At 48.0% G+C, this 25106-nt stretch overlaps 1 protein-coding gene across 3 annotated transcripts in view; it reads left to right on the top strand.

Annotated features, from left to right (window-relative positions):
* The first annotated feature begins 969 nt into the window (after nt 1-969).
* The window catches only part of DPP6 (dipeptidyl peptidase like 6), an 801122-nt gene continuing 776985 nt past the window's right edge, over nt 970-25106 (top strand). Inside the window, exon 1 of one of the 3 annotated variants that reach the window (XM_086394731.1) lies at nt 970-1615. In XM_086394731.1, coding sequence (XP_086250857.1) covers nt 1379-1615 — 237 coding nt within the window. In that variant the 5' untranslated portion in view covers nt 970-1378. The remainder of the gene's footprint in view (nt 1616-25106) is intronic. The other 2 variants (XM_086394732.1, XM_086394726.1) reach the window with 2 other exon arrangements.

Raw genomic sequence — 25106 nt, 5'->3', positions numbered from 1 at the left:
AGCCGGAGCCCAGCGCCCAGGCACAGTGGGTGTCTTTCCACACAGGGGCGCTGGAGCACGTTTTACTGCAGAGGAAGAGCGAATGTGCACCCAGACCCGAGCGCCCCAGTAGGTGTCGCCCCCCACACACCCGGGGCTCCCCACTTCCTCTCAGTGCAGGGGCTGGGGGCGGGCGCGGAGCAGGCTTCGGAAAAGTTGCAGGCATCACCAAATGCTTTAGCCTCTGTTGGCATTTACGCGTTTATCGAAAACGAAAATGAAGTTCGCGATACACACAAATAAGTGGGGGTGTGCCGGGAGGAGCGCTGAACTGAGTTGCTCGGAAAGCACCCCTCCCCCCACCGCACCCCACCGCACCCCGGTCGGCCCTTGCCTGCCTTCCGTGACCTTTTCCGTCTCTTCTTCTTGAGACCTGATTTTGGAGCAGAGCTTGGTTTGGGAAGGAAGGGGGCCCATCGGAGGCCGCGACCCCGAGCCCCCTCCCTTGCATCCCCGCGGTTTGCACACCATCACCCCCCGTGCGCACCCCCGACCTCCAGGGGTCTCGGCTGTTGTCGTTTCACGTTAGGCAGGAAAAGCTGCGAGGGAAACACGAGGGGAAAGGCCCCGCAGGGCGCCGGGATTGCAGCCGCGAGCGCGTGGACGCGGAGCACAGCCCCGCGCGGAACCGAGGACCTGCATCTGGGGGTGCCGCCCCCTGCCTCCGTGCCCCCGACGCCCCCTCCCCGTCGCGGACCTCCTCTTTCGCTGCGCTCTCCCGGAAGACGGCGGGGTGCCCTTTCCTGGTGGCCCGGAGCCCCCAAGCGCGCGCCTGCATCCACGAGCTGCGTGGCCCCGCGGCCTCCTCGCGGCCAGCCCCGGGACCCCCGGGCGCCGTTCCCGGGGGTGAAGGGCCGCGTGGGGAGACGGCGGGGAGGAGGAGCTGCGCGGGGACCCGGGGCGGGGGGAACGAGGAGATGCGCTCCGGATGCTCACCGGGCTCTAGGTGGTGCCAAATTCCGGGGCCTAGGCATTTTCCCTCCCTTTATGGTTTTCTGTTGTTTTTCTTCCCTTCAATGGCTTTGATTAAGCCGTACGCGGCCGTGCCGAAGAGTTGAAAACAGAAAAGCAAAGGGAACGAGAACACACCGCCAGACCCTGGCTCGGCCCAGCCGCCGGGGAGGGGGCGGAGGAGGCTGAGCCAGGCGGTCGCTCGGCGGCGACTCGAGAGTGGCGCGCGGGAGGAGCGGCGCGCTGCCGCCGTCCTTTCCTCCGCCGCCGCCGCCTCTTCTTCTTCCTCCCCTTTTCCCCCCGGAGGGCGTGGGGAGCGGGAGCCCCAGAGGGAGAAAGCCGATACAGAAACGCCCCAAAGACAGCCAGCGAGAGCGCGCGGAGACCGATGGCTTCGCTGTACCAGAGGTTCACTGGCAAGATCAACACCTCGCGGTCCTTCCCGGCGCCCCCGGAGGCGAGCCGCCTCCTGGGCGGCCAGGGGCCGGAGGAGGACGGCGCGGGGCCCAAGCCCCTCGGAGCCCCGGCGCCCGCGGCGGCGCCCCGGGAGCGCGGCGGCGGCGGTGGCGCGGGCGGCCGGCCCCGGTTCCAGTACCAGGCGCGGAGCGACTGTGACGACGAGGACGTAAGAGCATCTTGGGGGTGGGGTGGGGGTGGGGTTGGGGGGAAACGCGGGGCTCCAGGCGAGCCCGGGGGAGACACGCCCGCGCCGCGCCTGCGAGGGTCTCGGGGCGCCCTCCCCTCCCCCACTGCTCCCGGAAGCGCGCCCACAAAACCACTCCTTGCGCGGATCTCGGTCACCGCCGTCCTGGAGCGGGTCCCGGTCTGCAGCGGCGGCGGGCCAAGAGTTGGTGGCTTTGAGGGCAGCGTTGGCGGAGCTGCGCTGCTGGGGTGTGGAATTGGCTGAGGGTTCACGGCGGCCCCGGGGACGCTTGCTGTTACCCGCACGCTGCTATGGATCCTAAGGAGAGAATTCGATCTGTGTGTGCTTACGAGTTGGTTTCTCTGTTCTTTCTTTACGTTTTCTTTTGTCTGCTTTAAGACTCTAGGAAGAGGCTGTCCCAGGCTCCTTTTCGCCCCTTCCCACCTGTCACTGGAGTCCTTACCTCCCAGGCTGTCACTTCTCTCACTTCTCCACTCTCCAACCCCTCCCCTAACCCCCTCCCCCACTGGTGGTGGGGCTGATGGTGATCCTCTTTCCCGAACCATAAAATAAAAGCACTTGCCTCCGAGGCCCAGCCCTCTGACCCAGGCCCAGCACAGTTTGTGCTGGTGCGAGTCAGGCCCTGCCTGTCCTCACACTTAGCCTTGGACTAGCCACGACCTTGGACTGTGTTAGTGGGAAAACTTCTCCAGGAGCACGTTTTCTACTCTTCTCCGGGCTGGTAGCTGGGGGTTTCAAAGGTTGGATTTGCATATCACCTTAGTAACCGGTGACTCAGGCAGGACACCCGCAGGCTGCCCAAGGTGGATGAGTTCAACCACCTCTGTTGATCTCTTCCAGCTATTCAGAGGGCCAGGGAGGGCCAAGTGATGCTTCTGATACCTTGTGTTTCCAGAAAAAACAAAACAAAACAAAACAAAAAAAAACAGAGAAAAAAATCCCAGACAAGCTCTCAGACAGTCAGACAGGACTGGCTCAACTGGTCCAGCCTGGCTGGGTGTGTTGGGTCCAAGAGTTTACCGTGTGTAGCTTTGAGTGTCCCCACCCGGGGGTAGCAGGGGGTGGGTACCTGCACACAGGTCCTCTTACAAGCCCCCCGCAGATGGCCTCCCCTGACAGACCCAGGGCAGTTCCTGTCTCTGCCCTGAGCAGGAGGCTGTGATCATTCAACATGCCCTGACTTGGGTCACTGGTTGTTTTGTTTTGTGAATGGAGGATCTGGAGAGGTGGCAAAAGTTTGTGGGAGATGTGGACACACACACACACACACACACACCCTGTATTAGAGCTTGCATGAGATATTCTTATTTTGGTTTATTTCCAGACCCCCCCCCCCCGCCCGTTACACAAAGACATATCAGAGAGATGGCCCTCACTCCAGTGGGTCAGGTCCTAAGGGAAATGCATGAATTCTCAGATTCAAGGAACCAGAATCTTTGAGGAAGGGTTTCATTGGGACAGTTGAAAAATTATGGAGGATTAAACTCCAGAGATCTTGGGAAAGACCACCCAGCTGCAATGCAGACAAAAATGATGCACTTTTTGCCTTAAATCTTTTGACTTAAAACGGTTGGGATTTGTTATGCTTTAAGTGAGAACCATGAGCAATTTCCTCCTAACAGGCTCTAGGTGTCGCTAGGGGAATGGAGAGTTTCTGAATTTTGTTGTAGACGGTCTCCGCCCATTTCCCCCCCCTCCCGTCTTAGCTTTGAGCATGTATTCATTCCTCCTTTCATTTTGACATATGTCTAGAAGTGTTCCTCAGATAAGCAAAAGGGTTGAACTGAGGAGCAAATTATTAATTTAACATTTGCAAATGGTTTCTGCTGAGATGACTCTGAAGAGTATATCTACTTTAAATTCATTAACTCCTGATATTAATGTTTTTTATTTCATGGAAAATGAAAAACAAAGGGTGTGTGTATGTCTGTGTGTGTAAAAGTAAGTATAAATATAGTGTATGCAGTATCCTTATGAAATATATATAATATTGTGTTTAAAATGTATTATTAAAAAATGACACATGAGTAAATGTAGCATCAATTTCTTGAAAACTTTTATGTGCTTTTCTCAGAAAAAATATTCAGGATTGGAAAAATTATGTCTAAAAATATACTACGTAGGTGTACACATCAAACAGATTCGTTTCCCTCCAGTCACAGGGAATGCCATTTGCTATGAGTTAGTACTAGTTAAAGAAAGTAGGTACAAAAGCTACTTTTCTGATATTAGCCCTTGTTAGGATTAAAGAATCTTGAGTAATCACCCTGTACCTACGTTTAACCCTTAAGATGTACAACTGATAAAGAATACATTGCATATTACTCTGTGTGTCTTGGGCATCCCCAGGGCATGCTGGTTGCTGTCCAAGGTTCTGAAGCATCCTCTCTATTAGCACCTAGGAAATCTGCAGCACCTTCGTCTGCAGTCCCAGCACTAAGGCTGCTGGTGTCATTGCTCTTCTGTGACTTGTCTGTTCCGTGGAACAGAAACAGTCTTCCCACCTTGATCACTCACATGATGGTAAACAGCGTTACCTTTAAAATTCAACGAACTCTGTGTCTCATTGTCCTGCCATCTAGAAATGAGAAAATGAAATGTAGTTTTCGATCTGTCTCTGTGTATATGCACACATGTCTGAATAGGACTGAGAATGAACAGTTCTTTACAAAATAAAGTTGAAGGTAGTTACCAGGTCTGGAAGAGAGAAGTCAAATGCTGCAGCTGCATGGTTAGTGACTAGGAGTGCATTTCCTGTCTGGACCAACTACGTTTAGGGACCTCTCTACTGTGTAAAAGTCTGTCTGCGGTGGGCCAGTTTTAAGGTGTGAAGTTTAACTTTGAAGAAGAAAGAAAGCCAGAGTGCTTTTCTACCAGAGTTTCCTCATCAATCTTATACTTATTTAAAGTCAATGACTTGGGAGACCCCTCTGAGGAATCAATAGCTATTTTGATTTAAAATTCACTTCATAGGCTAAAAATAAGTTGACTCTTAAAGGGACTGCTGCTGGAAGTGACTTTTAATGGGATTTAGTAACTTCTGATGGGAATTAACTTCAATTAATTTAAAAATATTGAACCTTGTTGTGCCCTAGCTTGAGTGTTTCCTTTTGATTTCTTAAAGGACTTTGAAGGCCATGGGAAGTAGGGCCACATCAGCATGTTCCTGTATTCTTCATTTTTGATGACATATGATTTCCTAACAGTACAAATATGATGACAGGATTTTAAAACAGCAATTTGGCCAAAACAGAGATTGAGCAAAGATCATTGCTTACTCAGTCTGTCTTATGATGTCACTGCTGTCTAGCTTATGATGTCATGCTTCTGACGTATTTCATCTTCCTGTTTGTCTGCAACCTCCAGCCCTTCTTCCTCTCCACCTGACTTTTCACTGATATGCTGTCAACATCCTGTTAATTTCTCCTTGGAGTTTATCAGCTTTAACTTTTGAAGCAGCTTGACTCCACAGAAATATGTGTATACCTTCTGACTTTCTTCTGCAATTTCAAATGTATTTACAATCTCATATTATCTTCCTAACATATTGAGGAAAAGGTTAAAAGTTTCAGCCACCAGCTTGATCTCATTATTTTCATGTCGAATTCGATAATGCTTAGTGTAACTTGTCTATAGAAGGGTTACCATGTCACAGGGTTACTTGGAGCTTTAAAATTCTCAATCAGGTGATCTAAAGTGGATTCACTAATTCATTACAAGAATTCCTTTTTCCTTATTTAGGTTGGTGGCACACTCACATTCTTACTGTCCTCACTGCAGAAAACTGCACAGAAAATGTCTTCAGTGTCCTCTTAATTACTTGATACAATGGCCTTCGTCCTTGTCGTCACCTCTTTTGCTCCTGATCACCGCCACCCTACACGTCAGACTTCTGTATCATGTGTCTTTCATGATGCCACATGAGTTCATGTCCTATCTCTCTCTGACCTTTGTATTCTTCAGTAAGTCCTTTTTCTCCCCCTCCTCTCCCTCATGTAGGGGGTTGGGAGAACCTATACTCCAAGGTTTTGGTCTCCACTATTCTATTCTTTCCCTGCCATGTTTTCTTCTTAAGATACACTAAATATTGGGAAAAGTAAAATGAAGATAAAGGAAGCTGAGTATATTTCACAGCTTCTGTAATAGCAGTTGGCCGAAGTAGCTTAATTCCTCTGGTATACACCTCCTAGCATCTCTTCTGAAGAGTATTTACTTTTCTGTTTTGCAGAATTGGAGAACTGTAGGATTGGAAGGACCTTGGAGGTCTCCACGTTGATCTCTTCTCCCACCTTTTGTTCCACAGATCAGTTTCGGTAGTGGCGACAAGACATCTACATAAACTATATCCCTGACTTTGTCACTTCCCTCTCTTTCTCGTGTGGCTGTTTAGTAGCTCAGTCATGTCCACCTCTTTTGCGACCCCATGGATTGTAGCCCACCAGGCTCCTCCAGTCCATCCGTGAGATTTTATGGGGAAGATTACTGGAGCAGGTCACCATTTCCTTCTCCAGGGGATCTTCCCAACCCAGGGATGGAACTCACATCTCCATGTCTCCTTCACTGGCAGGCAGATTCTTTACCGCTAAGCCACCACTTTCCTCTCTTTACGTATCATTATTCTAAATGACTCTCTGCCTAACCTCTTTATTTCTACTTCTAGCACTACTATTTCTTCCACCCCCGAGCGTGGCATACGATGTACGTAAGCTTGTACAGTTGCATTTCTCTCAATGTCTTGATTTCTTTCTTGTAATATACAGTATTTCACTAGATGGCTTTGAGGTGCCCTTATGGCTTTGATGCTATGTAACACTGTTTCATAGTGCCCTACAACAGTTGTCCTCCTGCAAAGTCTATTTTCTGCATTTCAGAACAATGCTAAACACACAAGTCAGTCAGTTCAGTTCGGTCTCAGTTGTGTCCAACTCCTTGCAACCCCATCTGCAGCACGCCGGGCCTCCTTGTCTATCACCAACTCCTGGAGCTTACTCAAACTCATGTCCATTGAGTTGGTGATGCCATCCAGCCATCTCATCCTCTGTCATCTCCTTCTCCTCCTGCCTTCAATCTTCTCCAGCCTCAAGGTCTTTTCTAATGAGTCAGTTCTTCACATCAGGTGGCCAAAGTATTGGAGTTTCAGCTTCAACATCAGTCCTTCCAATGAATATTCAGGACTGATCTCCTTTAGGATGGACTGATCGGATCTCCTTGCAGTCCAAGGGACTCAAGAGTCTTCTCCAGCACCACAGTTCAAAAGCATCAGTTCTTCAGCATATAGCTTTCTTTGTAGTCCAACTCTCACATCCATACATGACCACTGGAAAAACCATAGCCTTGACTAGACTGACTTTTGTTGGCAAAGTAATGTCTCTGCTTTTTAATATGCTATCTAGTTTGGTCACAACTTTTCTTCCAAGGAGCAAGCATCTTTTAATTTCATGTGTTTACTATCTAAAACAGTCTCTCTGTGAATGTTTTGGTAAAGTAGCTACCACAAAATTATACAAAATTTTGCCTATTGTCTCAATGCAGAGCAGAGTCATCATTGGGAAATTGTCTGTTACCAGGAAGTACAAATAGTGATATAAACAAAGACTCAGTGCTAGCTGACTGATGGGTGAAGCCAAATATAGCATCAAAACTGCCTTGCCTCTGCACTGCACATTGTGTTTTTTAAAGCACCACTGGGTGTATCTCATTCCACCTTCCTTGTTACCTTGGCCTGGGGAGAACCATAACAAAGAGTCAATCTGTTGGCTTGAAAAAGTAGTCAGGGTAAGCCTGATTTTTTTCATTTGGATGAGTCAATTGTCCACTGTGAATTATTGCAAATAAATTTCAACACGTTAACAAGCCTTTGCTCTGTGGAGTCGGCCAAAAAAGTACGTCTTTGCTTAAGGCCGAATCTGTTTGTGAAAAATGAGCATTCTGCCTTCTTGGTGGAATTGAGTTCTGTGTAGCAGTAAGATCTTTTGAAGTGGGCACGGCAGCCTACTTCATATGGCATGCTTCCTTTTATTCCTGCTAGTGCACACTTTTAAGCAATTTACTTGTATATGTTACCTGTAGATATGAGGAGGTCTGGAGTATTAGATAACATAGTATCAATTTATATTTTTGACAATGGAATCAGCTCATCTTCCCACATGAGATTAATATTCCAGTATCACTATGTGGACAGGAACTGCTCTGGATGTTGACTTTGGACATTTTTTCTTCATAAAAATAGAGCTTTTTATTTCATACTTCAAGCTTTTTATCCTTTGGAATCAGAATGATTAATGAGTTTAATTTTTGGAAGCAACCAGCAGGAGTTGCTGAGTAAGATGTACAAGCTGATTGAATATAACCCCGTTCCTTTTAATTACTCCGATGATACCAGCGCATTTATCGTGCATATGGAATGCTTCTCTGCAATACACAGTAGTGATCCCTTTCATGGATGTTGCCTGTAAAATAATACGTACAGTAATCCTTTCAAAATTAAATTCTGCCTAATAAATATAGTGTTAAGGGCAGTCAGTACCCATGTGCCGTGCTATGCTTTGCTTCATTTTAAACACATCCATTTGATTTTCTGTACAAGTACAAAAGGATAAGCACTCAGCCTTTCTGGTTAATGACTTTTGGAACACTTATCTTTAGAAGGATCTGCATCTTGAAATTATCTGAAATAAAATATTTAAAAACTGGATAACATCTCATCTTACAAATGAGAAGACTGTAGATAGTTATGTGAGTAATATTCTGTAAATCACTTGTGTTCTCTGGACCTCAGAGAAACTCAGTCTTCACTTCTCTCCTGTGTTCTTCTCAGTATCCTCTATGGTACTGTAATTGAGTGGCAGAATTAACTTAATTATATCACTGGATTTCAAACATATGAACGTTATGAAATCTTAACAGTCTAAATTATTTTGATTCTAAATGGATATGCTAATTGCCAAAGAAAATAACAATTTCACCACAGTAGCATGAGACTTTTGCCCTGAATGGGTTTCCCCAATGGTTTTACTCTTTTTTCCTCCATACAATGCTTTCTGTGTTTCCTAACAGCATCCAAATCCACCGGAAGCACAGGAAATGTTCAGTTTTGTCCCATAATCTGAGAACATATATGGGTACCTTTACAGGGAGTCTGAAGCCAGGATGGCCCACGAGGTCCAGATGGTAGACTTCCAGGCAGTGAGCATCCTGCTTCCCAGAGTCGGAACATCTCAGTCGACAGCAGCGGGCACCGTAGCCCGGCACCTGGCAGGGACTGGAGTCTTGCCTGGATGCAGGAAAGAGGGGGACTCCCGTTGCTACAAATGGAATGGTTCTCAGGTCCTGGAACAGTCATTCCCTTTAAAATAAACAAACCTAACTTTAACTCACTCCTGTGGTATGTAGATAAACAGCTTGAAGGCATTTAGAATGCAGTAAAATCATACTAGTACCATGCCCAATGGACATTAAAAACAAACCAAAACAAAAGATGCCTCCGCCTAGTTTTTAATTAAAAAGGAACTTCAAGGTTTTCCAGGGTATCACAGTCATTGTCAAAATAAAATCTTAACTTTCTCTAATGTTCAGATTTTATTTGCTATCAGCTTTTACCTTAGATGATTTGGGGTCAGTTTTGATATGCCTCTGTTTAAAAAAAAAAAAAATGTGGAGCAGGTTTTCCTGGCACGTTCCCCAGTTTGGAATTGAGAAGACCAGTGAATCCTTCTGTCTTCTATTGTTTACTGTTTGGGAAGATTTAGTTTAAAGACAGAACTACTGGAATTAATACAGCTGTGTCATACAGCAACGGGCTCTTTGTTATATCGTCTGTCATATATTTATATGATTGTTTATATCCCTTCTATTTTATATATTGGGCACCTAGTATGTTTTAAGATGGCATCACCCAGAAGTGGACCAGGACTGGAAGAAGGGAGCATTGAAGAATAGGAACAGGAATAAAAGAGGTTTTATGCAATACACATGAAGAGGGGGTGGATAAAGCAGAAACTAGAGGTGGAGAAATGCATGAGAAGGTCACAGGCCTCCAGGCTCCCTAACCATTTCCCCAAAAATATTTAATTTCCTAAACTGTGTTCAGATCCTTCCTATGCTTTGTGCAGTATGCCATCCAGCAATTTAAAAATCTGAAGCAAAAATAAGAAATCTCTTTGAAAGTCCTGAGAGATGACATTATCTCATCAGTTTGTGAAAGCTCTTAGAGTTGCAATGGTTGCAACCCCACAAGGTAGTGAAACCCCGCCAGGCTTGTGTGAATGGCTCCAAGCCCTGAGCATGCGTGGCTGGTTCTGGGCTCTTTGTGGCTTTTGCGTATCCCTCCTCAGCATCTCCCCCACCCTGTGGACGGACCGCTGCCTTCTGGCATCTAAAGCCAATGGAGACAAGTGGGCCTGCGCTCTGCTCTCTTAGTCCTCAGGCTGCCCTGAGATTAAGCTTTCATCCCTGCCTACCTTGCCACATCGTCTTGGGAATATTCACAAAGGGGACAGTTGCCGTTTCCTGGAATGTTATATTAATAGAATACCTAGCTTCTTTCCCAGGCGAACTCCTAGGTCTTCTTTGTTGTTATGTCCATTCCATCTTTTCCGACTTGCAAATGTGTGTTCTCCATGCCAGGTTTGAAGGCAGTGTGCTGCAGGTGAAACTCTTTGAGTCCAGAGTGAACCCATCTGTTTGCAAGTCCACCCCAGAGTGCATTGCTGCTGAGAATAGCGCTTTGAGGAGACAGAGGCGCCCCTGAAACCTACATGGGGACCGTGGTTAGTTCGCTACAGGGATGCGTGGGTGTGGCATGCGGAGAAACTCAGCTGGAAGTCAAGTTGGGCTGAATTTCCAAACTGGACCTCACGTTGAGTGTTGCCATGGTTTGGCGCAGGGTCACTGCCGCTCTGCACGTTATTGTGGGTCTCACAGGCACCTGTGGGTCTCACGGGCACCTGTGGGCTTGTGCCCTCCCTCTTAGCGTCGTATGTGGTCACGTGGTTGACCTTGGCAGGTGGAATGGACTGGAAGTGAGAATAGCTCTCCTAAGTGGACGCTTTGTGAGCCGGCCCGTGGTTTGCCCTGCTCTCCTTCCTTCTGATATGGATGCTGGCAGTGTATCAGAGGGAAAGATAGAAGGTTAGGTTTGTAAATCACCGAGATTACATCCAGACAGTGTCACCTGGCCTGAGCTGACGGACACAGCGGGATACGTGTTCCTGTGGATCAGCCACTGTGCACTGTTTCTGGACCTTGATTGCTTCCTCGTCTGTGGGCAAATCCGGCACTTTCTCAACCTCCATGGGAAGCTTCATTCTACATTCCTGCATCGTGCTTAAGACTTTCCAGTTCCCAAAGAGATGGAAATGGAAACTTCCCTGGGAGGCCAACCGATGTTGGGGTGATGAGTTTTAACCAGTTCCCTCATTTCCTGTCTTTGGGGAGCATGCTTGTTGGGTGAAGAGGAAAGGGTGAGAAGAGACAAGTGTGGGCGTTCATGGGAGGGGGCCAGGAGAGACTGGGAAACAGGAGTGGACATACAGGTTCCCAGATAGTAACGATGGAAGCAAACAGCCTTCCGGATGTTACAAAGGCCCAGCCTTAGACATGAGCCTCCTGGGCTTTTGACCTTCCAAGTCAGAATGAAGAGACTCTGAGGGTCTCACAGGGAAGCCTGGATGCTTTGAGTCTGTGTCCTTACACCGAGTGTCATGCTCTTCATGTCACGTGGATTTTGGAATCCGTTTTACACAGAATCTATATTTACAGTGTAGGATTAAAGAGGACATGTGTGTGTGTAGTGTAAGTTGCTCAGTTTTTTCCACTCTTCGCAACCCCATGGACTGTAGCCCACCAGGCTCCTTAGTCCATGGGATGTCCCAGGCTAGAATACTGGAGTGGGTTGCCATGTCCTTCTCCAGGGGCTCTTCCCAACCCAGGGATTGGACCTGCATCTCCTGCATTGCAGGCGGGTTCTTGACTACCTGAGCCACCAGGGAAGAGTATACGTCTTCATCTAAACAATAGGCGATGTCATCAGACACGCCCAGATCTAGCAGATGCTCTTTCTCCCCGAGTGCCTGTCCGGGCCAGTTCTTTATTTTATGTGTAGAAAGGTGTCACCAGTGTCTCTTCCTTTTTCCTAGATTTTTCGTTCCTCTGAATGGACAGAAAAGTCAGCCCCTAAATGACTGGTTATCTGTTACAGGGAGAGGGGAGATGCTGTCAAAGACGGGGCACTGTTTCTATGGAAACAGGAGCTGGCTGTGATGAGTGGGGATGTCTGGTTTCCTTGTCAGGCGCTGGCCTTACTGGACACACAATCATTGATACCCTTCCTCACGGCTGTCCTGCAGCGCCGAGGAGATCATATCAACCAGAAGCTTTTTGTCTCCCCAGGTGCCTGGAGTGCACCTGAGCAGAATCCTAATATCCTGTCTCCCTATGATCTTTGATCCTGCTTCTCCTGTTCCAGCGTATCTTTTATTTCATCATAGCCATAGGGAAAACAGCCTTGTTCTCGACTTCTGGGGTACATCACAGTGTCTCTGAAAGAGGTGGACTTGAGGGGTCGTTTCTGGCCCCTCCAGTATCTGTCACTCCCTCTTACACACACTTGAGAGCCATTTTCCTGCTTGGATGGACTCTTGGAAGTTTTCACACCATCCTCCAAGTTTCCCTTCCTCTTGCACCTCTCAGATCCATCCTGACTGCATGGACAGTCAATTTCCCTGTATGCTGAACTCACTGCAGAACATCACTCCGCTGGGGTGACCCTGCCCCAGGTCAGAGCTGCCCGTGTGGCTCCGAACTTCCCTCAGTAAATGTCAAGGTCCCTGTCATGGCCGGAAGGCATGCATTGTCTGTTCCCTCTGCCTGAACATCCTTCCTGCCTGCCCTTCACATCTCTGCTTCCCCATCACTTCCTCAGGGGTCCACGCTGGGCATCCTACTTAAAGTTGCAGCTCTCCCACCCAGCCCTCCTGCTCTTCCCCACCCTGCCCTGCTTTGCTCTTCTTTTCCCATGGCATTTATCGCCTGGCCACCTCGTGCGAAGAGTTGACTCATTGGAAAAGACTCTGATGCTGGGAGGGATTGGGGGCAGGAGGAGAAGGGGACGACAGAGGATGAGATGGCTGGATGGCATCACCGACTCGATGGACGTGAATTTGAGTGAACTCTGGAAGTTGGTGATGGACAGGGAGGCCTGGCGTGCTGCGATTCATGGGGTCACAAAGAGTCGGACATGACTGAGTGACTGAACTGAACTGAATATGTTTTTATAATTTTCTTATCATGCCTGTTTTATTTTTGTCTCTCCCCCACCTTCCCCATACACACACTTAGAATATCAGCTGACTAGTGTCAGGGTCTCTTGCTGTCTTATTCTCTGGCGTGTCTAGGTGCCTGGTATAGTATCTGTCATGGCCAACGTGCTCAACATGTCTTTGTTTCAGGAATGCGTGAAGGACTGACATCCTGCCTGACCCTATCTCTGCTCACTTCTATTTGGATAAGCACAGTGCCCTTAACCCAGTTCTCCAGACCTTTTTTTTTAAATTAAAGGAGTTCTGAAATTAGAACTCTGAACTGCCTATGTGGCTGCTTATAAGTGGCTACAAATGGATTCTTTTCTCTCCAAATTTTCATCCGTCGTTTGATTCTGAGCAGTTTCTGCCTGACGGCCCGACTTAAGACCACAGCTGAGAAGACAAAACAGTTATTAGGGAAACAGTAGGAATTACTTTTGTTAGACCTGCTTAAGATGTGTGATAGTTCGCATTAGTAATACTTTGTCTGGGTTTAAAAATAAGTGTGAGTTAAAAAGAAGTCTAATTCTTTGGCCACCTGAGGGGAAGAGTTGACTCATTAGGAAAAACCCTGATGCTGGGAAAGATGGAAGGCAAAAGGAGAAGGGGGCAGCAGAGGATGAGATGGTTCGATCACAATACTGACTCACCAGACTTGAATTTGAGCAAACCCCAGGGAGCTAGTGAAGGACGAAGGAGGCTGGCGTGCTGCAGTCCATGGTGTTGAAAAGAGTCAGACACAACTTACAACACCACAAAGGATAAATCAGACAGAAACAAATACTGCATGTTATCACTCACACGTGCAATCTAAAAAATACAACAAACCAGTGAATACAAAAACAAAAGCCGACTCACAGATATAGAGAACAACCAGTGATTACCCACTGGGGAGAGAAAAGAGAGGAGGGGACTTTAGAAAGGGGTTATTACGGGATCGTGTGAAATCATGTGTATGAAACTTAAAAAATTGTAAAGCACTGCAGAATTTAAAGAATCTTTCATTCAGTAAAAATGTACGAGATACATTTTCTATATATAACTGCTTCTGCTGACTTTTTTCCTCTCTTTTTGTGGTTATCAGAGGAGGGAGTCCCATTAGGGAAATGCAAACCTTTAAGAAGAGGAGATTCCTATAAATACAGCATTGCGATAAGTTGTTGCTTGATTGGAAATTTGCATTACCTAATTCTCAATTGAAATGAGAGAAGAAGATCACAGCTTCTTTTTCTGTGGTCCTGTGATCCTCATTTCATCTGGCAGGTAGAAAGTCAAATCAGAGTGTTTTTGAACTCTATGTCATTAGAGGGAAACTAAAGTTCCCAAACCAAAATGCACAGATTCTGACACACACACAAAAATCTTTTCCTGGATTCTGTAGTCTATTCAAAACTGCCGGAGGCACATTCGCTACATGCACGTCCATTTTTATGATGATACAGTCAGAGCTACCTGGCGCTTTGGATGGAGCTGGAACAGGAAGAGAAGTCTGCAGGTGTGACCCTGACTTTTCTGCCCACCTCCAGCCTGGCCTGGCACCGCCGGACCCTAGAGGCTGTCTTGAGGCTGCAGCAGGACTTTGATTCAAGACTTCTTAAGTCTCGATGATGTGAAATCAAGACTTGCAGTTGCGTTTGCTGTGGCCAGACAGGGTTGGAATGCAAATGTATTCCATGATGAGGGCTCTTGTGCCCACATCAGCCTGCGCTGAGCTGTTTAACAGCACCAAGGAATCACACCAGACCCTCAGTTTAGCACACGGGTGATCAGGGACCTGCAGATAGTCCGGGTCCTTCCTCTGAAGACGTGCTAATAATAAGCGTGTGTGCTTCCTGATTTGTCACATGGTGCCAGAGTGCAGGCATTACAGTGCAGCAGATAATAAGGAGGTTCGTGGCTGGACAGTCGGCTCTCTGACCACTGGACTTAAGTAGTCCAAGTGCCTCCGAACACTTAAGGCCCAAAGATGCACGGAAACACGTTTCCTGCCGTTGTTACATAAGGGAAAAGGATGTGCATTAATGTGACACCGTTTCCCGGTTCAGCACCCTGGTGCAAGTCCAGGGAGAGAGGGAGAGAGGTGTGTGCCTGCTGCTTACTCGGTCGTGTCCGACTCTTTGAGACCCCCTGGACTTTAGCCCGCCAGGCTCCTCCATCCACGGGAGTCTCCAGGCAAGGATACTGGAGTAGGTTGCTGTTTCCTCCTCCGGGGGCTCTTCCTGACCCAAGTCTGCGGCTCCTGCATTGCAGGCGGATTCTATACCGCCATGGTGCGTGTGAAAAGCCACCTCACACACACTCCACCCATCTCTCTGCACCTGAGAGAGAGCCCAAGGACCCTGGCCCCCTACAGGCACCCCCACCCCCACCCCGCAGAGCAACTGAGGCAGCGGCTCCACCCTGCAGGTCCACGCCCTCCCTTTCTCTCTCAGAGCATCAGGTGGGTGAGGGCAGGGGCCGGGGATGGTCCTGGACCCAGCACACCAGCCCTTCACTGTCAGGGCATGGTCACAGCTGCTAGTCTGGGACACAGCAGTGCCCACAGAGGAGGAAAGAGGCTGTTGGGCAGGTAGGCACTGGTCTACAGAGGGAAGCCTCAGAGGAGAGAGTGGAACCCAGCCCGGCCTGCAGACCCGGGGTTCTGGGAGCCTGGGGCGAATGGGGTGCACCCAGGAAGGTCAGAGGTCTCCGTGGAAGAGCATCATTTCAATGTGTCAGCCAGGGGGCATCCGCCTTCACTGGATCAGAGCAGCCAGACCCCAGGCTTCAGCTTGGATTTGTTGGGGTTTTCAGTCTCTGCTTCCCTGAGTTCTGGGCTTGAGATGGCAGCCACCAAAGGGGGCGGGGACAGAGCCAGCAGAACTTCATCTCCTCCCTAAAGCAGCTGAGCTTTTAAAATATTTTACTCGTATGTACGGTTTCACAGGAAAAGTGGGTATTGCTGAGCTCTTGAGTAACAGCCCAGTTATCCAATAAACTCACAGACACTGGCAGGATGTCATCATGATCTCTTCCTGCTGCGGTTTGTGAACACGCCGCACATAGAATCGATCCTGTGTCCACCCCACAGCGTGATTGCTGGACACAGGGCTGGGCAGTTTTTTGATGGTTCATGGTATGGGCAGGGCGCCACGGTGCCTGATGTGCACCCTGGACTCAGACTACCTGAGCATGAGTGCCAACTGCTCACCACTTGCCTGGAAAATCCCATGGATGGAGGAGCCTGGTAGGCTGTAGTCCATGGGGTCGCTAAGAGTCAGACACGACTGAGCGACTTCACTTTCACTTTTCACTTTCATGTATTGGAGAAGGAAATGGCAACCCACTCCAGTGTTCTTGCCTGGAGAATCCCAGGGACCGGGGAGCCTGGTGGGCTGCCGTCTATGGGGTCGCACAGAGTCAGACACGACTGAAGTGACTTAGCAGTAGCAGTAGCAGCCTTAAAAAGTCACTTAACTCTTTTTGGACTTTAGTTTTCTCATTTGTAAAATTAAGGGGGAAATCTATGGTATTTTTCTTATTGGTGTATTGTGAAAGTGAAAGTCACTCAGTCGTGTCCAACTCTTTTCGACTCCATGGACTGGGGCCTGCAAGGCTCCTCTGTCCATGGATTTCTCCAGGCCAGAATACTGGAGTGGGTAACCATTCACTTCTTCAGGGGATCTTCCCAAGCCAGGGATCGAACCCAGGTCTCCTGCACTGCAGGCGGGTTCTTTACCATCTGAGCCGCTAAGGAAGGCCAGTTCGAGTCCATGCATGTCAAACACTTAGAATAGGATCCCACATGCCATAAATAACTGAAGTCTAATAACAAACTCCTTATTACATGATCTAATTGTTTTGGAAAGGAAGGGTGGAGGACTCTGTGTGCCCTTCAGCAAAGTGTCTTGGGGTTAGAACTGTGGAGAGGAAGGGAATGTGATAAACCCCCCGTGATCACACAGGCACTGATTATTTAATTGCAGTCCCTTGCATTTGTAACTTAACCATTATCCCGATATGCAGGTTGAGTGGTTGGTTATGAGAGGGCTGGACCGCTGGGTTCCATGGTTTTAGGAAGGGCTGGTGATGTCAGGGGTCATCAGGGTTAATCAGGATCCCTCTCGGGGTGGGTTTGTGCCCTCCCCACCCTGCCCCAGCTTTTGTGAAGGAAATGTGGTGGCTGGAGCCGCAGGTTCAAGGCCAAGCTCCCCTCCTGAGAGGAGGACGAACGAGGAAGTGCAGGCTGACCCCAGATTAATTCTCAGGACCCTGTCATCTCCACAAAGACCAGACACCTGCTGAGGATGTTCATAGAGACCCTCTGGAGGCTGAGACCTCAAAACTAAATGAGGAAACAGTGGCTGGAAAACATGGCTTCTATCGGAGTCCATCCTGTGATGGAGAATTTGAAATATTATGCACGGTCAGTGCTCAATAAATAATGTTTCCCCAGCAGTGGTCAGAATAGGTCCAACGAGAAGACATGGGAAATACTGCGGAGGCAGTGCTTGCTGGGGAAGAAGAGCATCCACACGGGATTCAGCTTGAGGATTTACTAGAAAAGGGCCAGCTGGCAGATGTGGCTGTATAAAACAGAGTGAAAAAAAACGTATGGACTCAGTGGAGCTATAGAAAAACAATGGAAAACTGGCCAGATATGGATTTGACTATAACAATTGAAATTTTTAAAGTTTTCTAACTGTAAACAAAAATACTGAATGCACTTCTCTTCCTGATCCTTATAAAATTTCACTTTAACATAACTCCTGCCTTTTACCTGCCTCTCTATTAGCAATTTAGCCAGGAGATTTTCATTTTAAACCTTCCAGAAGTTTCCTCACTCCAGCTTCAGGAGCGGGTGGATGGGAACCTGGCTGTACCATCGTTCCCGCCTTTGAAGTGGTTTCTGCAGCTTTCTGTGGTTGGAGAAGCATCACCATCACCCCCAGCAGGGCGAGCATCACACCATGAGCAGCTGGAAGGGGGTTTAGACAGCCAGTGGCACTATGATGATGTTTCTTCTCAGGAACCAACCAAGGGAGTCAATGCATTTCCTCCACCACGCTGGGCTTATGTAGTCAATTTCAGGTTTCCCGTCTCGGTCTCTCTCTGTTTCTCTCTTTGTCTCTCTCACACACGCGCGCGCACACACACAGACACACACACACACACACGACAAGTGCACAGAGGAACGCCCACTGCAGTGACTAACCCAAAGCAGTAGATGTGTTTCCGTCTAAACCAGGGCTTGTGAAGACCTTCATCTGAAGTGCTCTTCTCAGAGGTGCAGGAGGCTCTGTTTATTCACCTAGACTCTGGTTGGTCCTCGCTGTGGCCCAGAGCACAGGATCCCTGCCTGATTTCCCAGGACTCAGCCCACAGTGTGAAGACAGACTGCGCACTGAATGTCAAGGTGCTGAGTCTCCTGGACGTGGGCAGCAGTCCCTGTGAGCTGGCTGATCTCAGCGAGCTCATCAGGAGATGAGCCAGAAAATGTAATATCAGTGTGGACAGTGGGGAGACAGGGGCGGGGAGGATATAAGGTTTTCCCAAAATGAAACAGAGCCAGTGTTGTGTTCAAGGAGACCTTGGAGCGTTTTCTACAAACTCAAAAGCTTCAAGATGAAAGAAAAAACGAAATAGACTCAGTGAATCATTGAAAGCCTTGGAAAGGTATCGTGTATCTGAAGTCCCTGATAGTTAAAACATCTTGAGGTTGCCTTGCGGGCATCAATGGTTCCACGACCATGTACATCTTACAGGGGTCAGCATGCAATAGCTGTAACCTAGAAAGTCAGGAGGAGCTGTAACATCTCTGGGCACCTGACTTGCTGTCTGGGTCAGTGTTTCTCAAAGCTCATTGCCTTCCCAGTGCTAATGTTTCCAAAGAAAGGTCTTCCCAAGGATGCACACATCAAAACACTTAAAAAGCAGAAACATGACTAGGGAAATACAGAAGGAAATGTCTATAATTAACTCAGCTCAGCTGGGAAGCAAGATGCAAATTTCAGTGAAGCCAGGCCAGAATGAGAAGGGAAAAATCTGTGTCCAATTTTGGAAAAGTTCCCAATAACTCTGAATGCCTTTGGGGGAGAGCATATTCCATATTTTTTTAATGACATGATTCTAGTTCAGTGTTGAAAAGTGGGACCACGTTTGCTTGTTCTGAATAATCCACATCCCTTGGCATTCTTCCTGGTTTTTATGGCTCCAAGACTGGCCGGCACTCACATTCATTGAGTTCAAATAAAATCTGTTGACTAGTAAAATATAAAATTTCACTTAAAAAGACAATTATGAAGAACCTAATTTAATCTAATTCTTTTCACATCAGTAAGTGTGTATAAAACTGTCAGCTTTGCAGTTCCTTTGAAATAAAATTGGGCTCTTGTTACAGAGCTAGGGGAACCTGTGCAAGGCATTATCCATACTTCCCTTTTTAAATGTCTGCTTGCGGGGAAAAGAGGTTTTCGTCAAAAAGTTTGGGAAGCATTGACTTCTTTTTTAAATTTATTTCAAATTTTTTATTGGAGTATAGTTGATTTATAGCATTATGTTAATTTCAGGTGTGCAGCAAAGTGATTCAGTTATGTATATATATCTATATATTCTTTTCAGATTCTTTCCCATTATGGTTGACTACAAGATACTGAATATGGTTCCTCGTGCTATACAGTAGGTCATTGTCATTTATCTATTTGCCGACAAAGGTCCATCTAGTCAAAGCTATGGTTTTTCAGTAGTCATGTATGGATGTGAAAGTTGGACTATAAAGAAAGCTGAGCACAGAAGAATTGATGCTTTTGAACTGTGGTGTTGGAGAAGACACTTGAGAGTCCCTTGGACTACAAGGAGATCCAACCAGTCCATTCTGAAGGAGATCAGTCCTGGGTGTTCATTAGAAGGACTGATACTTAAGCTGAAACTCCAATATACTTTGGCCACCTGATGCAAAGAACTGACTCATTAGAAAAGACCCTGATGCTGGGAAAGATTGAAGGCAGGAGGAGAAGGGGACAACAGAGGATGAGATGGTTGGATGGCATCACTGACGTCATGGACATGAGTTTGAGCAAGCTCTGGAGGTTGGTGATGGACAGGGAAGCCTGGCGTGCTGCAGTCCATGGGGTTGCAAAGAGTCGGACACAACTGAGCAACTGAACTGACTGAGTGTCGATCTGTTAATCCCAAACTCCTAGTTTATCCCTACCCCACTTTCCTCTTTGATAACCATAAGATTGTTCTCTATGTCTATGATTCTGTTTCTGTTTTGTAAATAAGTTCTTTTGTATTTTTTTGTTCAACCTGTAAGTGATTGCATATAATAATTGTCTGACTTATCTCAGTATGATAATCTCTAGGTTCATCCATGTTGCTGCATGGCAGTATTTCATTCTATTTTTCTGGCTGAGTAGTACTCCATTCAGAGAAGGCGACGGCACCCCACTCCAGTACTCTTGCCTGGAAAATCCCATGGACGGAGGAGCCTGGTGGGCTGCAGTCCATGGGGTCGCTAAGAGTCGGACACGACTGAGCAACTTCACTTTCACTTTCATGCATTGGAGAAGGAAATGGCAACCCACTCCAGTGTTCTTGTCTGGAGAATACCAGGGATGGGGGAGCCTGGTGGGCTGCCTTCTGCGGGGTCGCACAGAGTCGGACACGACTGAAGTGACTTAGCAGTAGCAGCTGCAGTACTCCATTTCGTATATCTACATCGCATCTTCTCTGTCTACTCATATGGCTGCAGACATGTAGCCTGCTTGCTTCTCTTGGCCACTGAAATTAGCGCTTCTGTAAACATAAGCGTGGATGTGTGTGCACACACGTGTGTCTGTGTGCATGTGTGTGCGTGCGTGTGTGTGCATGTGTGTTTATGTTCAGTTGCTAAGTTGTGTTCAACTCTTGTGACCCCCATGGACTGCAGCATGCAAGTCCTCCCTGTCCCTCAGCATCTCCCAGAGTTTGCCCAAGTTCATGTCCATTGAATCAGTGATGCCATCCAACCATCTCATCCTCTGTCATCCCCTTCTCTCCTCCTGCCTTCAATCTTTCCTAGCATCAGAGTCTTTTCCAGTGAGTCAACTCTTCGCATCAGGTGGCCAAAGTATTGGAGTTTCAGCTTCAGCATCAGTCCTTGCAGTGAATATTCAGGGTCGATTTCCTTGAGGATTGACTGGTTTGATCTCCTTGCCGTCCAAGGGACTCTCAAGAGTCTTCTCCAGTAGCAGAGTTCGAAAGCATCAGTTCTTTGGTGCTCTGCCTTCTTTATGGTCCAAGTCTCACATCTCTCATGATAGTCATCTCACATGACTACTAGGGGTACGTGTATCTTTCCAAATTTGAGTTTTCTCTGGATATATTCCCAGGACTGGGATTCCTGGATCATATGGTGGCTCTGTTGTTGTTTTTTGTGAGGACCCTCCATACTATTTTCCATAGTAGCTGCAGCAAATTACATTCCCACCAACAGTGTAGGAGGTTCCCTGTTCTCCACAGCCTCCCCAGCATTTGTTATTTGTAGACTCTTTCAGTTCAGTTCAGTTCAGTTCAGTCGCATCCAACTCTTTGCCACCCCATGAATCATAGCACGCCAGGCCTCCCCATCCATCACCAACTCCCGGAGTTCACTCAAATTCATGTCCATCGAGTCAGTGATGCCATCCAGCCATCTCATCCTCTGTTGTCCCCTTTTCCTCCTGCCCTCAATCCCTTCCAGCATCAGAATCTTTTCCAATGAGTCAACTCTTCACATGAGGTGGCCAAAGTACTGGAGTTTCAGCTTTAGCATCATTCCTTCCAATGAACACCCAGGACTGATCTCCTTTAGAATGGACTGGTTGGACCTCCTTGCAGTCCAAGAGACTCCCAAGAGTCTTCTCCAAAACCACAGTTCAAAAGCATCAATTCTTCAGCGTTCAGCTTTCTTCACAGTCCAACTCTCACATCCATACATGACCACTGGAAAAAACATAGCCTTGACTAGATGGACCTTTGTTGGCAAAGTATTATCTCTGCTTTTCAATATGCTGTCTAGGTTGGTCATAACTTTCCTTCCAAGAGCATGTTAAGTAGATGCATTTATTTCAGGATCTCTCCCGCTTTACATCAGTTTGTGGAATGGCAGTATTTGAGGAGCAGGTCTCACATTTCCCCCCTCTTCAGTAGGGGGAGGAAATTTCCTTCAGATTCTGCTGGTTTCTTTGTATCACAGCTTATCTCTGATCCTGTTCGTCTCCCAGGGCTGCTGTGACAAAACACGTCCAATCCGGTGGCTCAGACCAACAGAGACATATGGAATCACAGTTCTGGAGGCCAGAAGTTCAAAATCAAGGTGTCAGCAGGGCCCCCTTCCTCTGAAACTGACATGGGTGGGTCCTTCCTGATCTCTTCCAGCTGCTGGCGGCCCAGGAGTTCCTTAGTTGGTGGCTGCGTCACCTTCCTCTCTACCTGGTTGTCTCATGACCCTCTTCTCTCTGTGTCCCTTCTTCTCCTAAGGACTTCATTTATATTGGATGAAGAACAACCCTACCCCCGTGTGACCTTGTCTTAACTAATTATATCTGCAACCATCCGGTTTTTAAATAGAGTCACAGTGTGAGATGCTGGGGTTAGGACAGCATATCTTTTGGGGAGAACCCAATTCAACTCTTAACACTGACTTTCTGATGATTTTCTGGAAGCAGGGAGCTTCTTGGTTATTTTAGAGCATTTGGAGGGTTATTGCCTATGTTGCTGGAATTTTAAGGAACAATATATTGTCACTAAGTTTGACTCACTGCTTTGTGTAGTGGCTCCATCATTCAATCATTGTTGCCAGTTTATTGGTGCTTGCTGTCCCTGGGGACTTTTCCTTTGGGGAAAACAGTTTGGAGAGGAAAGGAGAAAACAGATTCTGATGTGAATAGTTAGGAAGACCAAAATGATAAGATACTGCAGTGTAGTGCATTGTGCTTTGAGCTGGGTAAATTAAACAGGAAAGGGACTCTCATGGGAAGGTGAGAGTCACTGGACTCCAGGGAAGGTCCATGCCCAGAAGTGTGGAAACCATCCTGTCTTCTGCAGACCACTCACTCCACAAAGACTTCTGATTGGTCCTCTTCTAGGATGTCATTCCACAAAGTCTCCTGATTGGTTCTCTTCTAGGATGTCACTCCACGAGGACTTCTGATTGGTCCTCTTCTAGGATGTCACTCCACAAGGACTCCTGATTGGTCCTCTTCTAGGATGTCACTCCACAAAGTCTCCTGATTGGTCTTCTTCTAGGATGTCACTCCACGAGGACTTCTGATTGGTCTTCTTCTAAGATGTCACTCCACAAGGACTCCTGATTGGTCCTCTTCTAGGGTGCTGCAATGTCCTGTTGGCATGGGAACCGAGGGGCAGCTAATTATGTGACAGTGCAGCCCCTGGATGTACACTCCTGTTTCAGTAGTTCTGTTCCAAAAACAGACAAGCCAGCCTCTGGCAGGGTCATTGTCGGTGGAGGACACATGGCTTTATTTGTTTTCCTTATTTCTTTCTTCCTTCCCCCAATAGACTATGCACACAAGTAGTGGAGAAATTAGAAAATAAGACAGTGGCCAGACTGCAGGTAGAAAACCTAGGTGTGTTCTGTGCTGTCAGAACAGGAAGATGTGTAGAACCCAGTGCTCTGAAGGTATACAGACACCTTATCGATGCCTAGAACCAGGGTGGGCATCCTTGGGGGCCAAGGCTTTGGCCTCATTATTTCTCCCCCTGCCCCTCCCGGGGCACAGGCTCCCTGGATCAGGGGAGGGCAGGAGACAGGTGTGTCCCAAGCAGTCACGTGAGCAGTGGAGGTTCCTAGGAAGCCATTCTTAACCTACCTGTTCCAATGTACATTCAGACGAGTGGCTGGTGATGCCATGTGGGGTTAGGGTCAGGGTCAGAGTTAGAGTTTCCCTGTTGGCTCAGATGGAGAAAAACCTACCTGCCAATACAGGAGTCTCAGATTTGATCCCTGAGTCAGGAAGATCTCCTGGAGAAGGGACTAGCTACTCACTCCAGTATTCTTGCCTGGAGAATCTCATGGACAGAGGAGCCTGGTAGGCTACAGTCCATGGGGCTGCAAAGAGTCAGACACGACTGAGTGACTAACACTTTTTATAGGGTCAGGCTTAGGGTCAGGGTCAGGGTCATGGTTAGGGTCAGGGCTGAAGCACTGGGAGCTCCAGTTAGAACTGTGGAGAGGAAGGGTCCTTAGGGTTACAGGGAAAGGTTTCTGTTTGCTTCCACCCTCTCCTCTCTCCACAGGCCTGGCCATACGTCCTTGCTGATCCTGTGCAAGCAACGGCCAGTCCACAGAGTTCCTGGTGCTGCAGATACGTGGGCAGCAAGGACACTTTGCCCCCCTCCCCTTGCTCACTGAGTTACAGCTGCCACTCTGCTCTGCTAGACTCTGTAGCGAAGGGATTCCTGCTTTACAGTCCATCTTCCTCCAAAGTCCTCCTGGTCCCCGTCTGAGTCACCGTGACAGCCTCCCAGAAGGTCTTCCTGCACGCAGCGGTGGGAGCACGTGTCACACCACACAGGAAATTGCCCCTTTTTCTTTTTTTTCCTTTCTTTTCCTCTGGAATCTGAGCTTCTGGGGGATCAGGGAGTGTGCCCCTGCATCCCAGGTCCCTCCGGGGACCGGCCCTGGGCTGGCGATGTCGTGAACTCGGAATGTGTGTCATCTGTGCTGCCTGTCAGGCTGTACGTTCATCAGAACCATCCGGGCTGGGAAATGAGGAACCTAAGAAGAGACAGATTCCCGGGCTGCTCGGGATGAGGCAGAAGCAGAGGCAGCGGTGGGATGCTTGGCGGCAGCTGGGTCCCGGCCCCCCGCCGCTGACATTTCTCCATTATTCATTCTCTCCTTCCTGGACACCTCCTCACATGCTGTGCCCAACCAGAAGGAAAGGAGGTCATGTTTTCAGATGTGTCCTTTCTGAAAAAAGCAACAGCTCCTGCCTCTCGCTTGGGGTTCCCAGCTCCTCCCCAGGCAGTGGCTGAAATCCTTCCCTGGGATGTGTGATGAAAGGGAGGGTTTGGCTGGAAAGAAAGCCACGCAAATGTCACAAGCTATTAAAAGTGGCCCCTGCTGCCCTTTCTGGGCTGTCGGTCGAGTGACTCAGGGTCCACCTTGAGGGACGTTTCGCTGCTGC

Source organism: Bos grunniens, chromosome 4 (assembly GCF_055505025.1).
Source record: "Bos grunniens cultivar Pamir isolate PY7600 chromosome 4, Bosgru_T2T1.0, whole genome shotgun sequence".
In the NCBI taxonomy this organism is placed as follows: domain Eukaryota; kingdom Metazoa; phylum Chordata; class Mammalia; order Artiodactyla; family Bovidae; genus Bos; species Bos grunniens.
The sequence above is the reverse complement of the archived record's forward strand: the minus strand, read 5'-3'. Positions and strand labels throughout refer to the sequence as shown.